A 16315-nucleotide genomic window follows, 5' to 3' on the forward strand; every position below is an offset into this window, starting at 1 on the left:
TAACTTGCACAGCTCAGTAAGACAGTGTACAGTTGAATATTGGTTAGGTCAGGGCAGGTTAACGGGCAGCGTGAGCTCATCTCATTGGCCAGGTGATATCACAGCGGCCTGATGCACAAGGAGAGGGAAGGGATAGGTAGGATTTACAAATAAGGGTTTAACCAAAACTACTGTAGCCCAGAAGCACATGAACCAGCAAATACTGCAAATTAGATATTAGAGCTGAACACTCCACCTCCGTGAGAGCTTGAATTACAGTGACTCTGCAAAAAAAATGGGAAAACTAAAAGATATTAGATCATCGTATACATTCAGAGCTCTTGGATATTTTATTTTGCGGAGTACCTGTAAGTCAAATGCCATTGTTTCAATTAATGGTAGGTGATGTAAGGGAAATTCTAAGGCACTGAACAAGAGTAAAGAGTGTTTATGCTCTTAAAAGTAAATAGTAAGTGAAAGTCTTTAATAATGTATTTGACTGAACTGTTAAAAGTAAAAGATAAACTGCTTTTATCTTAATTGCAATGTGCATGGTTCCCTGTTACTGACTTTATATTTCCTTGACATTTCCAGTTCAGTGAAGCTTTGATAAATATTTTCTAACACCAATTGTTGAATATCTCCTTGATAACTATGCTGGAGCAGTAATTCTAGGTTACAGTATTTGCCAACTGTGGTCCCATTTGTCTCCATAGTTCACCTGGCATTAAAATAACTATAGTATTAATCGTGCTTTCTACGTCAGCTAAATCACAGAGCCTAAAAAAGCTGTACAGCTCCAATCTCTCAGGTATTTATAAACGGCTGCAATAGCTTTTGGACAACTATGGAGTTGTTACAGTGCTCTGTGATGCCAGCTGGAAGGCCCCATCAAGTGGTGAGTTGCAGAGACTTCAGAAACTAATCAGCTTTTTCTTACATGCAGGTAACAGCACAGCATTGCGAGTTGGCTGAGGCTGTTAATTTGGAATCATGGTATGATGGGTCATGAAATGGCTCAGAAACATGCACCCTTGTTGATTGTCCTTTTTCTAGGGTTCATAAAAGTGCTTGCTACAGTGGCCACAACCATGTGATTATTGTCTTACTGATCAACCTTTCAATTGCTGCAAACATTGGAGAAGAAAGATGACAATGTGTTGGTTAAAATGTGGCTCCCAAGAACTTATATGACAAGGCCATTTTTAAAACTGAATGGCTAAAGTACATGAATACATATAAACAATAAAGAAAACCAAGGATTAAAAAAAAAAAAACTCCATGAAGTTCTATAAATTAATGGTAAGGTATAAGAGTAAACACGGGGCTGGTCTTGCCTTATAGGATTGATTCCCAACCCAGGTACTTGTGTCCTGCACATTGTAGTGTGTTTCCTGCTCTAACAATTTCAACTATTTTAACTGACCTGCTTACAACACACTGAGCTGAAGTGTGTGTGTGTTAGAGCAGGGAAAACACTATAAATTGCAGGAGGGGGGTATTAAAGGACCAGTGTTGGTGAAATGTGCCTTATTAGAATTAAATTAAATGTACATGCACCCAGATACAGGCAATAAACAAAATAGAACATAAAGATAGCTTTTTAAACTTAATCAAATAACATACCAGAACAGTATTGCCATTCAAGAGGACATGATTTTCTCCAGAAACTCAAAGATTTGTTATTTGTTACTTAACTGCACATAAAACTAAATATATGATAGAAAATAAAAATCAGAGGATTTGTTATATTTTAAACAAAACACACAACTTTTGTGATAACTAGAAATTATTAAAAAAAAAAACAAAAAAAAAACAATGGCATACATTTTAAAAGTAATATATTATTGAAAAAATATAGTAATATAATATAATATAATATAATATAATATAATATAATATAATATAATATAATATAATATAATATAATATAATATAATATAATATAATATAAAGGAAAGTAATTTAAATTTCTCAGAAAATGAATGTTGTTAAACATGCTAGCAGTTAACTAAGAGATATGAATATTAAAAAATATGGATTAAAATATATGCAAAGTGCCATAATACTTGGTAATCATTGGACTTTTTTTTTTTTTTTAAATCTTAAACAAAAAAATCTTAAATCTTAAAAAAAACCCTAAAATGGTTGATGGTCCTGAGGATAACCAATATAAATAAATAAAACATTATATTATATTATATTATATTATATTATATTATATTATATTATATTATATTATTGTTTTGTAATAAACCCAATATGTTGTTTTATACATTCCTTTCTTCTTAAATAAAGTAACTCCATGGAAATATTAAGTAATTTTAAATACAAAAATTGCAATAAAAAATAAACCATTTAAACCTTTAAAAACACAGTACGCAGAGGTTTCCTTGTGAAAAGAATCCCAAGGACAAGAAACAGCCAATTACTATGTGAGTAAACTCTGCAGTATTGAAGAACTACATGTTGCATCAAGATACAATTTTAGAACCTTGACAATTTGGGACCTAGAACGATTTGAATATTTCACACATTCTTACCAGGATTCACAGCAAAGCAAAACAAAATGAACAAACAAAAAAATTAATTAAACACCTATGAAATAAAGTAGGACTAATTTTGCATCCACTTTCACAATTCTTGGTGGCTAAAACAGCAGAGTGGTCTTTCAAATACTAAGAATTTAAAAAGAATGTTTACCTACTGTAACACCCAAATTTGTACATCTACAACATATCACAGGCATAACTAAACTAAAAGATACAACGAAAAAAAGCAGAATTTATCAAAGTAAATAACATCAGTATATCTACCAACAGGAAGTTATATTTAAAAGTAGTTTGATTTAGAATAGTGTTGTTTTAAACGGTAGAAGTTGTACAGGGCCCAGACCCATCTGGTTTGCCTGACCTGGAGAGCTCTTCTGCCTCATATCTTCTGCCTGCATCTCAATCAGCACTTTAGCATCAGCATCGAACAGAGAAATGAAAAGGACAGCATCAGGATCCATATTCATTAAAAAACAAAGGGGGAAAAACAGCATGGATTACAAAGAGGCTGCACTTTACACAAAGTGCTATTATTAGGAATTAGAATTGATTTAAAACTGCTTTAAATGTTTATTTACATTTGGATTTCTGATATGTAGTAAGTTAAATATAAAAATACCAATGTTAGGGCTTCACAAAATTGCACTTTGTAAAAAGTGTGACCAGCTTGAAGCTTGAGTAAAAAATATTGCAATAACACACAAACTCTGGTGCGGCCCTAACAGATGTCATTTCTGTGCAACATAAAGGACTTGATAAAGATGATTAAGGTAGCAATGATAATCGATTAGTTTGGCTTCCAGTTCCAGAGTTTCTGTGCTTCCACTCAACTTTTAAAGTATATATCCACCAACACACTGGCAGCACAAAGAAGCTACACATTATACCACAACCAGTAAAATATTTACAAAGAAAGACAGCACTTTAGAAAAGAAACACATCACACTTTAACATAAGTTACTGGGTAATAATTACATGCAATAACTTATGGGAAAACGAACAAGAATCCTGATGTTTATAATGTATAAATTTAGCATCTATTCACTCAATTTAGGTAACTTTAATGATTTTTTTTCTAACATTAAAAGAAGGTACTAAATTCCTAAAATTATAAAGTTTAACAAAAATGAAAATGAAAACAGAGATAGCAGAACTAGAGCCTAATTTAACACTCACACAAATCACATACAAAAGCCCCACACACTCACAAACCCAAATATCAATCACAATAATACAGACCTTCCACTGTCCACTGAACACGTTTCTGAAGCAAAAGGCATTTATATATGAATATATCTCTACTAGATTCCCTTACCTTCTGAGTTTTGGCGCGAAGCCGCCCCTTTGAAGCGAAACGCTTGTCTAGCACGGCTACGGTCACCAAAGCTCAGGCTCTTGGGCACCTTAGAAGGACTGTCTTCCATATTATCTGCACTGGGAGAGCGTCTCAGGGGTTGCTGGCCCTGGGGTGAACTTTTCCCCTTTGTTCCTGAGCTTCTCGGGCTGGAGAACACTCGTTCTTTCAGACTAACCTTCTGACTGCAAAGGATAAAAGTATTGCGATAAACCTCAGTTAGCAAGTAAACCACCAACTTTCTAGCTTGCTGCAAACAGACAAAAATGATCATTAGTGATTTAGAGGATCTAGAATGACAGTAATGCAGTAACATTAAAGATTTTTCTGGAATAAGCTGTGAATAGAAACACTAATCAGAGAGGAACATGTTCATTGTGTAAATTGTACGTTGTTGTTAAAAATATATTTACCTGGGTGATGGCTCGGGTTGGGCTTCCTTCCTGTGTGAAAAAGCATATATGTAAATATATAACAGGATATTTACTCACAATCAAAGTTTTTTTTAAAATAAAGAAATAATGAGATTCACAATTATTAACTATTATGTTACCTAAAAGAAAGGCCAGATTTGCTCTTCAGATTTCTCAGCAGATCAAGCTGGTTAAGAGGTGGGATGAGTCTGAAAAAAATACACAAGTGTTTTAGCCTCAGTGGTAGTGTGTGTCGCCTGTCAATTTGTGTGCCTAAATACCATCTAATGATCATGCAAACGTGGCAAAGTAAACAATAAATGTGTGCACCATATTCCATGATGCTAGGTCGTGAGAAAGAGGAAGGCATGTTAAAAGGGCAATAACCGTGCATCACATATAGATTTAAACAGCAAAACGTAAAAAAAAAAAGAAGAAGAAATGCTACGTTTTCTATCAGCCAGCCAGAACACAGTGTGCAGTGGCAGCAGGTGGAGAAACAATAAATCCATGGTGTGACTCAAGGCATAAATTTGAAAGCAGGATGAAAACAAGACCGAAGTGTTAAAGATTCATGCTGAATTGTAAAATTGAGGTGAGAAAATGTGGTGCATGTAAGGTCGAAGTGTGTACTGTATATGTATAGAGAAAACTGGAGGTGTGAGTTACTCCTAGGGGGATGCAGTGCTGCTGTCTGCCTTGTAAGGTGAAAAAGTGTGGTTGCAGTGCTATAAAAGCTATAAAGGTCACATAAAAGCTGGAAAGGTGAAAATCTTAGAGGGAAGGATGGATATCAGCACGGCTGTGATGAGTCACCGCAGGCACAGGGCCTTAGAGGGAGTGCCATAGATATTCTGTTCAAAACTCTTCACAATGAAGAGTCCATGTGAGTAAGACTTTAGTTAAAATTGTTTTGTGTTACCAAAAAAGTGCCAGTGATTACTAGAGCTATTTGTGTTTAAAAAATATTTACTAATTTTCATATTTAGAATTTCTGATTGCAGGGTTTGTTGCAGGGATTATATTCTCATGCACTGAGATAACAGCCACTATATATGATTAACTGTATTTATATTTCGCTATTATATTATACACATTTTCACAAAGTGTGTATACATAGGATCACTAGATACAGAAAGTGTGTTTGCTAACTCGATCTGGTCAATCTGCTGGTTATAATATTGTGATGGGAACATAAGGTGTATAAAGAAATCATGTTACAATGTACGAACTCTAGCATGCTTTACTTATTTGCCTTTTGGATATTCTTACAAAAGCTTTACTGCTGACTTTACTTTACAAATAAATCTGATTCCCAGTTTTCCAATAAGTGAATCTGGCTCCCAGTGACAACGTTCCAATAAAAGGAATCGATGACTAGTGGACTGAGAGGTTGAGAAGATAGCAATATTGGCAATAGTAGATGCCTTCAGTAAGTCATACATTGTTCTACTCATGAATCTATTTCCCAAAAGAGTACTTGGTACCTTGAACAAACAATTAAAGTAGAGGTCTTCAATTTTATCCTTAAAGGGCTAGCATGGCTGCAGATTTTCTTTACAACCAAGCAAGAGCCATACCTTATCCACTTGTTTAATCAGTGCATCTTGGTTTCTAATCATCTATTATGTGTGCCTTCTATTTGTCTGGAATGAAATCCTGTAGCCACAGATTGAAGACTGCTTCATTAAAGCACTGAAGGTTCTTAGTCTCACAAAGTTTTCAGCAATGTGGATTCTCAGTCCTTGTTCTGTTATACTACAAAATCCCCAGCCATAGAAGCTACCAGATCATGTGGCAAATTTTTCCTTCCTCCCAACCCAACCACCTCTTAAATAAGGTCACAGTCTGGATCAGTGCATCTAGTGCATTGTTCTCATCTGACACAAAGGAGAAATATATTGAGAATTAAATCAGGACACTGAGGGGGTGCATGAGAGAGAGAGAGAGAGAGAGAGAGAGAGAGAGAGAGAGAAGACAAGAGTTTGTCCTTGTAAGCAGATAGACTAGAGCTGAATTTCTGGAAGAAAGAGGAATAAATATTACAAGACGTTTGAGATGGATAGAGAGGAATTCTTTCAAGCCTCGTACCTGTACATAGGGACAGACACGGTTCTCTCATAGTAGTCCCAGGTTGACTGCAGGTCTGTGCGAGAGAGATTGGTAGCATACACTCTCCAGGCTGCCTAAAAAGTCACATCAAACAGAAGCACATAACTCACACAAGCACTGTGCTCCCTAATGTATTTAAGAGATTGCTTATTTTATTTTCAATACACTGTTTAGTATAAAATGTAAATAAAATAAAGTAGGCCAACATTATTTTGGTAGTTCGGTAAGAATAAAACAAAAAATAATTCTAAAAAAGAATAGTAAATCTCAAAGCTTGTCTTCTGATTTCATTTGCGGTGATGTTGAACAGCTCAGATGTCTTTACTATTCATCCTAGATGTTTTAGTAAATCCTCTGCTTTTCTATGCAGCCATCCAAAGTAGAGCTTTTTTTCATAACTAGTTTACACATGACCACCATGCTTACTTCTTTATGAATGAAATGGTTGGGGAAACAAATGCATTTGCTAAAAAATGGACAGGAACATTTAAACAAACAAACAAAAGTACAAATTTCTTCTTCTTCTTCTTCTTCTTCTTATTATTATTATTATTTGCACCATAGTTAATCTTGTCCATACTTTAAACTCTCATACTGGACAACCACTCAGTAAAATATCGATTTAGAAAACAATGTTATCAGTAATGAGAAGTGGTAGCTTCAGCCAGCCTTGAACAGTGACAGCTTCTGTAATCATCTGTGAAGTGACTGACAGCAGCTTGAGTCTCCACAGGATTTTGGAGGCAAGTGACATTGTAAATTACACTTTTGAACCTAGAATGCAGCCCACAAAGGACGGGATGATTGATGCATCTTTATTTCCATAGAGAAAAACTGAGGATACTGTGGTCTGGTTTCGACTCAAGGGACTTCTTTTACTTATTTAATATATAGGTTGTGGTATGTCAATATCATCTGGTAAAATATTGGCTCTCTGATGGCAGATGCTATAGATGTTTGATCTTCCGATTCCTCTGGAAATATAATGTTCCTGTCAGCTGGGAAATCTATAACATATCTGTATTTCTGTAAATCTGCTCTATGTGACAATGTACGCTGTTCAAATCACTGTGGAAGTAGATTTAGTTTTGTTGGACTTAAACTTATAATTGAAAAATTATTTTGGTGACAACAAAAAAGGTTGAATGTACATATGTTAGATCGGCATGTGTATGGTTTTTGAGCACATGCAGGTTCATTTTGTTCATATAATAGATCATCTTTGAGGCCAAAGACCTCAAAACCAAAACACAGAGCATAAAAAGTAAGATATGTTTTAACACGCTAACAGCTGTATAAGCATCTGTAAGAATTTGTACATTTCTGTACAGGAAATCTTATAGCCAGTAACCAAAAGTATAAAGCAGGAACATAAAGCATCAAATTGTAAAATTAGAATATAATTTTCTCAAATCAAATTACAATTATTTGGACATGGAACCATTAAGGATGTTGTGTATATAACAGGGATATAAAGTGTGATTTACCTGAATGAGTCCTGCAGCTGGATTCCGTCGTTTCTCAAAATGTTTCTGTCGATGCTGCTCCTGGACCTTCAAGGCAAAGCCAGAGCCCAAGATGCCCTAGAAAGTATACAGGAGTGTATGCTTAGAACAGGAGATTACAAATTTGACCACTGCAAATTAAATGACTGCAGTGTCTATGTATGAGGTACGCAAAAACTGTTAAAGTTTGTGTGTTTTTTGTGTCTCTTCTCAGGCTTTCTGGAATCTTACAGCAGGCAAGGCAAAGAAGGACACGCCGATCAGGGTGAATGTTGCTGCAAGAAGGCGTCCGTTCCACGTTATTGGATACTTATCTCCATACCCTATTGTGGTCAGCGTGATCTATAAAAGACATTAAAATGTATTTATATCTTCTTTGGACAATTACAGGAGACACTAGTATATGTCATTTGGAGAAATTAAGGTTTTATTTAAGGATCAGAAGAACAGCTTTACTTCCTTACATTTAATGTCCACCTTTAAACTGAATTGTTTCTTGGTAATTTTGTTATTGTTAAATCTGCACTGTGATGGGAGTGTACACTGATGCACACTTTTGGTTGACAATAATTCTAGTGTTGACTAATTGCTACTCTCACCATGGTAGACTCTGTTGATGAATCAGGCATATGGCATATTGTTTATGTCAGAGTGTAACAGCATGAGCACTGCGAATGCAAAGTACCTAATTTACTAAGTTTGTGTGATAGAAAACAGCATCAGAACAGCATGAGTACTCGACTGATTTTCATATTCAATAAGGAGAAAGATCAGCTTTTCAGGCCATATTGAAAGATCAGAACAAAACATAGTTAGGAGTTAATACCAAAAATAGTGCGGTGATCAGGGTGGAGACTGCAAAAACAAGTACAACAAAAAAACCCATACTGAGATATGACCTAGTTATAAGCAATTCTGTCCTTAATCCCATAAATAGCAGAAAATACAAAGCAAATATCTGCCATTGCTAACAATGAATCCAATCGGTGCAATGTCAACTTCATATAGTCTTTGTTATTCAAACAGTATGATCATTTTGTTGTCTTTATTATTTGGAAAACATGGAAAAGCTACACAACACAACATGGCCGACCATACAGTGTGATGTTGCTTACCAGACCCCACCAGAGAGCATCAGCATAAGTCGCAAACATCTCATTGTCCTCCTTCTCAGCCAGATACACAAGGAAGGAGGCCAGGATCAGACACAGGAAGCCAATGTACCAAGCTGTGATCAACTCCTGCCAAGGGCAAACACAACCCAAACACATGCATACATTAAATATTCAACAAAGCATACATTCAGAGAAACATGCATGCTTTTAATTTGCTATTTTCAAAAAAAAGTATTAAGTCAACCTTCTTCATCTCTTAGATAATTTATGAAAGCACTATTTTTAAATTACCTTTTAATTATCCCTATTTTAAAATAAAAATAATAAAACTAAAAACAATAAACAAATATAAACAAATAAATAATAAACAAAAGCAATAAAAATAATAAACCTTGTGTTTTTAGAAACAGAAGTAGAAGATGTTAACATATGATACTGTATTGGACAACATATTTATTCCATGATTAGAAAAACCTAGTTAACTAACCAAACATTCATATGTCCTCCTTTACATAAAAACAGGATGGAAAGTCACAGTCCTCAGAATCTACACAGGCCCAAAACAAAATCCAACTGATCAAGTTTATTACTGGGTAATGAGCTTGAGCTTCATCTTCTAACATATTATTAATGCACTACAGTAAAATCAATCTCATCTGAGCCCAGAGCTTCTCATAAAAATAATGTAATGCAATTTTCTAACCTACTCTCCCTAAAAGAGAACTGGACACATCGCCTGAGGTGAAAGCAAAGACAAATAAGAAAGTCTGGAGAAAAGCATGACAACACCCACATGATCAATAAGGGCCGCAGCCTTTGGTAAGAACCTCACAGGAATTCAATATAATTATAGAATTAGAACCATGTCTTAATCTTATAAGACCTTTATTACTGACGTGCACCGCAGGGACTTGCTGAAATTTTATCATGCCCTGTACATCTGGCAAAAATGTTCTCATCATTTTTTTTTTTTTTTGCATGAGACTAATTATTTTTGATGGATATCAAACTGGTAATCACATACTGCACATTATATGCAGCATGATAACTATGGGGTATTGACACATTCTGGTTTATAGCCTCCCTTTATCAAATAAATAAATTTAACACAGGCTTGATTAGCAATTAGAGCTCCCATTGAGGTAAAGGGAAACAGCATACAACACAAATACCTTCAATAAGCCAAATTGTCAAAAAGAAATGACATGCTATATCAGCACTCTAACATTCCCTGTGATGTACAGTACTTGAGCATTGAGAGAGAATGGAGCCCCACAAAGTCATCGAAACCTTTATCACAGAAAGGAATGAGCTCTTAATGCTCTATATCTGTCAGTAATTGGGACTTTCACCTTGAAGGAGCCATTGAATTTGTGCTCGTCTCAGCACCTAAGAGAGTGGACAGTTCAGTGCTGGTTGAGTGACAAGAGCACAGCGCCATCCTGTAAGCACAGAAGAAACTACCTATTATGTAACCCTGTTACGGGCTCATGATATAGTCCTTGAAATTGTGCTAAGTTGGCACATCCGTATTGCCTGACATCCAGCTGGCACAAGTGGGAGTGACAGGAAAGCTAGAAGGTTGCTGAAGGTTAGCATGCTGGACTTGGGATTCCCCACATCAATCTCACATGCTGAGTTGCTAGGACAAACAGAGGAGAAAAACAACTGTGCCAAAGATTTTTTTTTTTATGGACACTGCTTCAAAACAAGAAACATTCAATCGTCTTCAGTAATCACTTTATCCTGGCCAAAGGCAGGAATACAACCTGAATGGGACACAATTTCCTATAGCCAATTCACCTGCAGCCATGCATTTAAGTGGTTGGAGGAAACCAGTGAACCTGTGGAAAATCCACATAGACACCAGTAGAACATGAAGAGAAATGCCACACAGATAAAAACCCAAGCTCAGTACAAACCAATAGCTGTAGAGTTATGAGGTAGCAACACAACCCAGTGTCCCACAATGTCTCACTCATATACCTGACCATTACACACATTTAGTTGTTTCCCAAACTTGTTGGAAAGTTGGAAGAAAGCAACTATATAGAATGTCATGTAGTTTTCTATAATATTATGATTTCCTTTCACTGAAACTAAGATGCCCAAACCTGTTCTAGCATAACAATGTTCCTGTGAATAAGACAAGTGTCAGGAACAGCTGGACAGTTCCCTGCCAGGCCCAGAGAGGGCGCTGGCAGGTGAACCTTGGAAGCCTGCTTCTTTGTGTGTCTTTTGTTACGCCCTTCCTATTGTTCCTATCCTGACTGTGTCACCTGTATCCCATTAGCCCTAATGTCTACCCCTATAAATAGGGATCCTTGTGTTTGTGTCCTTGTCCATGATTGTTATCTGTACTGTGGTTTCTGTTGGGGTTTTGTTTGCTAGGTTCCATGTCCAAGCTAAGGTCTAGGTTTTGTTTAGTTTAGTTAACCACGCCATGTCTAGTGTTACGTTTGTTTCCCTATGTCGCGTCTTAAATGTAATAAAAGCAGTGCTTCGCTGAATCCTGCGCACGGGTCTCATTACACCGTGTGCTGTCATGCGCCCACACACCACGGGCGTCTGGGGTCGAGCCCCGCATAGGGCGGGGGTCCCAGACGTTACAACAAGGTCCATGAAGACATGCTTTGCCAATGCTGGAGTGGGAGAACTGAAGCTGCCTGCACAGAGCCTTAACCTCAACCACACTGAACACCTTTAGGGTGAATTAAAATGCAGACTGCGCATCAGGTCTCCCCACCTGACCGCAATATCTGACCTCACTAATGCTTCAAAATCTAGTGGAAAACCTTTCCAGAAGAGTAAAACATTTTTGTAACAGCAAATGGGGACTAAAGTAGAAAATATATATTTTTTAAATCCTGATAAATAATGGCAAAAATTAAGTATAATGATTAGCAATCATCTAGAACAAGAGCACAGATCTTTCATCAACTTAGCTATAATAAGCCCTTAAATCACAGCATCAATAACATGATGCTGTGATTTATTTATTTTTTTTAGTGGGCTAGACCAAGTGATTTATATGTTGAAAGATGATTATTGTCAAAAGAAACAATGCATTCAAAGCACAGCTATTTAATGTGTTAATGTTATGTAAATAAACGACCTTTTATCACAATGCTTTTTTAAGCTCCCTGTTTTGTGACTGATTTACGGACCTGTAAATGGTCCATTAACCAGAAACTACTGGATACGGATGAGTAACCATATTTACCTCAGGATTACAAGCCAATAGATAAGAAAAAAGTGGAAAGAGCATTCAGTCTGTATATTCTGAGCATAATGAATCATAAGGTACACATACATGGTTCTATCACTCTGTCAATGCTCTAAAGCCAAATATTGCCCTTAAAACACAAACAGTGAAAAACTAGCTAAGTTTACCTACATATTGTACACAATCAAGATTAATTGTTTAAATGATTTGACAGCCCTAATGCATAGCCATAAAACAGTTCAAATACATTCATCCATCATCTCTCTTCATTCATGCTAAGAGGACACAATACCCCTGTCCATGATGTACTAGGACTTTTCCAAAGTTTTTCAATAAGATCTATTGATTTTTATTCATTCACAGACACGGCAAAGCAATTTATTTCCATAGCACTCAAATGTAGCTTCAAAATAGCTGTTCATTGAAACAGTTCTGGTTGTCACTTTATTAAACAAAAGTTCATTGCCATAGGGATATCATAAGACTCACTCATATTCCAGCATCATATTCAAGCAGGCCTCCAGGGGGCTGGTTATTTATTAAGTGTATTGGTTGTTTAAAAATAGCAAGACTGTAGCACCACCAAGACTGCAGCTTCTGGATACTCTATGCAGGCTAAAGTTTTTGAATGAGCAGCAAAGTGCTGAGGCGTCAACTCAGAAGAGCCACTGCTCAAAATGTGCTGATCTAAAAATAGAGCTGGGTCTACAGTATGTGTGGGCAAAAAATGGGTTTAGATACAGTGAGAGCAAGAACCAAGAACTCTCTCAGTATATTCAGGGTTGAAAATTAAATGTTTCATTAAAGGGTAGCGTTTATAGCGGTGTTTTAAAGACACTGTAATACTATTATTTAAAGCCTAGCTTAATACGATCTCAAATCCTACTATACATAGGAAATATATTCCCAATATTATAAATGATTTAAATAGCATGCTAATTATATGATTTGTGGATGAACAAACATGTTCTCTTTGGCTTTTATAAAAAAAAAAAAGTGACAGTGGCAGGGGCGATGCTTAATTCTGATTGTTGGCCCAAACACTCAAATTTGATTTAATGTGGACATGACATACCACTCCACCATGCAGCACCTTTGCTTTACGGGAGCCTAAAAGACATAAGTGCATTTAAGGGGTATAAAAAAAATACTGACATTTTGCCTGCAGCTTACATTAGGGAATAGAAAGGACTGGGACACATCCAGAGATAGGGAGATATAAGGGATCATTCGGTAATGGAGGGTCTGCTTATCTGGTTTCAATTATATTAGTCTGACATCAACAGAATAGTGAATCAGATCCTTGAAAGATGTAGTGTGTATTTACTGCAGACATTTTGACAACATCCTGATTTTGACCAAAATCCTACCCATCCTCATGTCACCTATACCTGCCTTTTGTCACTAACTGTCATCCGGACAGATACTTGATAAATAGGATGCGGAATACCAAAACTAATTGAAGGCAAACTAACCGTGGCTCCAACATTCTCAGTCATGCCCCCAATCTATTCTAAAGGACACTTAATCAGGATGTTTCATTAGAGTGTGGGCAACTCCATAACCACTACGCCATGGCCTGAAGGAGCTGAGTTTTCTTAACAAGTTTCCAGCAATTGTGAGAGCCAATCAAGATCCACTTTATCATCAGAAAGAAATGGCAGATTGGTTTGACAGTTTAATATAATACCTCTGGCTGGATCGGTTCTCCCATATGGCCTTGCTGGCTTTTAACTTAGAGTAGATATTTACAAAATAGGTACAAAATATGGTGCCAGACAGGTAGTGTAGTAATTCCTGTCTTTGGGGGAAGTCTTGAAGAAGGATTTGGACTATGGAAATGATGACTTTTATTATTATTTTTTTCATGAAAATTGGTTTGGGTACTAAATGATTAAATATGTTATGTTAATAACTATGTGAGTAGCATGTGCACAATTCTTCAATCACATTCACAGTATAGTTAGGGAAAAAGCTTCTTTTATTTGAACAGCCATATAAATATATTTATTTAAAAATGTGTGAAGATGGTCAAAAGTGTTACAGACCAACATGTTCACCCAGGTTTCAGTCATTTTGTACTAATAATCTCCTTAAAACATTTTAATTATTAATGCATGTTACCAATAGTAGTTCAAGTTCAATTTCAGCCCAAGGTAGAAAAACTAGAATTTTTTATGATACTTTGCCGATACGTTGCCTTTCAGTTGCTATTTAAAAGGTCTTTGGAAAAACCAATGATCAAATGTTTAGAATATCACCAAATCCAATAATACACACTTCAAAAAGGTACAATAAGAGGTAAGTAGAGCTGGCATGTGACTTAACACAGTGCAATCTTTGGTGTTTAAGATCTAAGTGTTGAAATCCTAACTTAGGAACTTGTAAATTATAAATTAGGCTCAGTCTAAAATGCCTGGACTATTGAGCTTTCTGACCACAGGCTTCAGAATGTTGATGGTGCAATCTGATGAGCTCTACCATACTTTATTAATGAGTTTTGTGTGATGCTGTTAATGATAAGTAAACAAGAGCAGAGGGGCTCCAGTAAACAGTCTGTGGTTGTTCATCTGCTATGTCAGTCAAATGAAATTTCCAGAAGTAGGAGGTACTCAGCTACTTTTTTGATGAAAGTCTATATTAGATGACAAGAGCCAGATCAACCATTTAGAAATTTGTTAGCATATACTGGAAACCTTGAAAATCTTATTTGAAGCATTCATTCATTCATCATCAATAATTGCTTTATCTTGGTCAGGGTTTTGTTGGATCTGGAACTGATTACAGGATGTTTTTCCACCAGGGTTACACATGGACAGAAAGGTTCGGTGGGTTCAGGATTGAAACAGGAACCCTAGAACTATGAGGTGGCAATGCTACATGCCATCCTTACTTGAGACAGCTTAGCCAATTTGAATGAGAAACCATTCTCTGAGAACTACTCACAGATTATTTTATTTTTTATGATGATAGAGCCACTTAGTTTCTGACTCATGTTCAGTGATGTTGATTACCTTGCTGTGAGCATAGACAACAGACCCCAGCAGCTTCCAGGTTCCTCCACGGCGATCCATACGAATCATGCGGAGGATCTGGAGAAAGCGGAGACTTCTGATGGCTGAGGTGGCAAACACATTGCCCTGTGTGCCGGCTGCCAACACTGAGATGGAGGCTATTAGCACCATGATGTCTGTGGAATTCGGAAAACCAAAAGTGATTATGGGTCACTCAGGAATTCTTGGTGTGAACTGCTCTGAAAATAGTAAGAGACAGTAATTTTGGATTGCCTGCTGTGGTGCCTGTGTGCTGGTTTAAAGCTACAGGATCTCAACAAATCATGTACAAATACTGAAGAAATTAATGCAGTTTTATACTTGGTCAGATTTATTTGTGGAAAGTGCATTAAAAAAAGTTGATTTATAATTTGAACACATTGTTTTTCAAGCCATGCTTTATGACCATGATTGCAATAAACTTTATATTAATATATTAGTTCTTATATAATAATTAATTTTCTTACCTATGACGCAAAAAGGCTTCCGAGCAAATTTTAGCCTGCCTCTCCATCCTCGGTATCGACAGCAACATCCTGCTGACCAGATTCTTACGATGTATTCAACTCCAAACACCACAATCGTTACAATTTCCTTTGCACAGACACACACACACACACAAACACACAAACAGGAAGACAAGCATCATCAGGTAATGTATTAAAGATTGTTTAATATACACTCACTGGCAACTTTATTAGGAACAACTTTACCCCTGCACTTTCATACACTTACTGAGTTAGCTAGTTGTGTCAATGCATAAAATTATGCAGATACAGATCAAGAGCTTCAGGTAGAGCTCACAGCAAAAATCAGAAAGGGGTAAAATGTGAGCTCTGTGACTTAAGGCATAGTGGCATGGTTGTTGCTATTGGGAGTAAATATTTCAGAAGCCTCTGATCTCTTGGGATTCTCATACACACAATAGTCTCTAGAAATCAAGATGGCTATGGCCACAAAAAAAAAAAACATGGTGAAAAGAAAAGCATCCCAGAATAAACATGTC

The 16315-nt window shown here is 36.4% G+C and overlaps 1 protein-coding gene across 7 annotated transcripts in view; it reads right to left on the reverse strand.

The window, feature by feature from the left end:
• Positions 1 to 16315, reverse strand: part of LOC131362270 (potassium voltage-gated channel subfamily KQT member 2) — a 43627-nt gene that overhangs the window by 8917 nt on the left and 18395 nt on the right. For 4 of the 7 annotated variants that reach the window (XM_058404185.1, XM_058404184.1, XM_058404188.1 and 1 more), the window contains exons 3-11: positions 15777 to 15903; positions 15271 to 15446; positions 9031 to 9156; positions 8147 to 8257; positions 7898 to 7993; positions 6390 to 6484; positions 4439 to 4507; positions 4299 to 4328; positions 3847 to 4070 (exon numbers count right to left, since the gene is read on the reverse strand). In XM_058404185.1, coding sequence (XP_058260168.1) covers positions 3847 to 4070; positions 4299 to 4328; positions 4439 to 4507; positions 6390 to 6484; positions 7898 to 7993; positions 8147 to 8257; positions 9031 to 9156; positions 15271 to 15446; positions 15777 to 15903 — 1054 coding nt within the window. Of the gene's footprint in view, positions 1 to 2892; positions 2941 to 3846; positions 4071 to 4298; positions 4329 to 4438; positions 4508 to 6389; positions 6485 to 7897; positions 7994 to 8146; positions 8258 to 9030; positions 9157 to 15270; positions 15447 to 15776; positions 15904 to 16315 lie in introns of all 7 variants that reach the window. The other 3 variants (XM_058404183.1, XM_058404182.1, XM_058404186.1) reach the window with 1 other exon arrangement.

The sequence above is a fragment of the Hemibagrus wyckioides genome, linkage group LG11 (assembly GCF_019097595.1).
Source record: "Hemibagrus wyckioides isolate EC202008001 linkage group LG11, SWU_Hwy_1.0, whole genome shotgun sequence".
NCBI classification, from domain to species: domain Eukaryota; kingdom Metazoa; phylum Chordata; class Actinopteri; order Siluriformes; family Bagridae; genus Hemibagrus; species Hemibagrus wyckioides.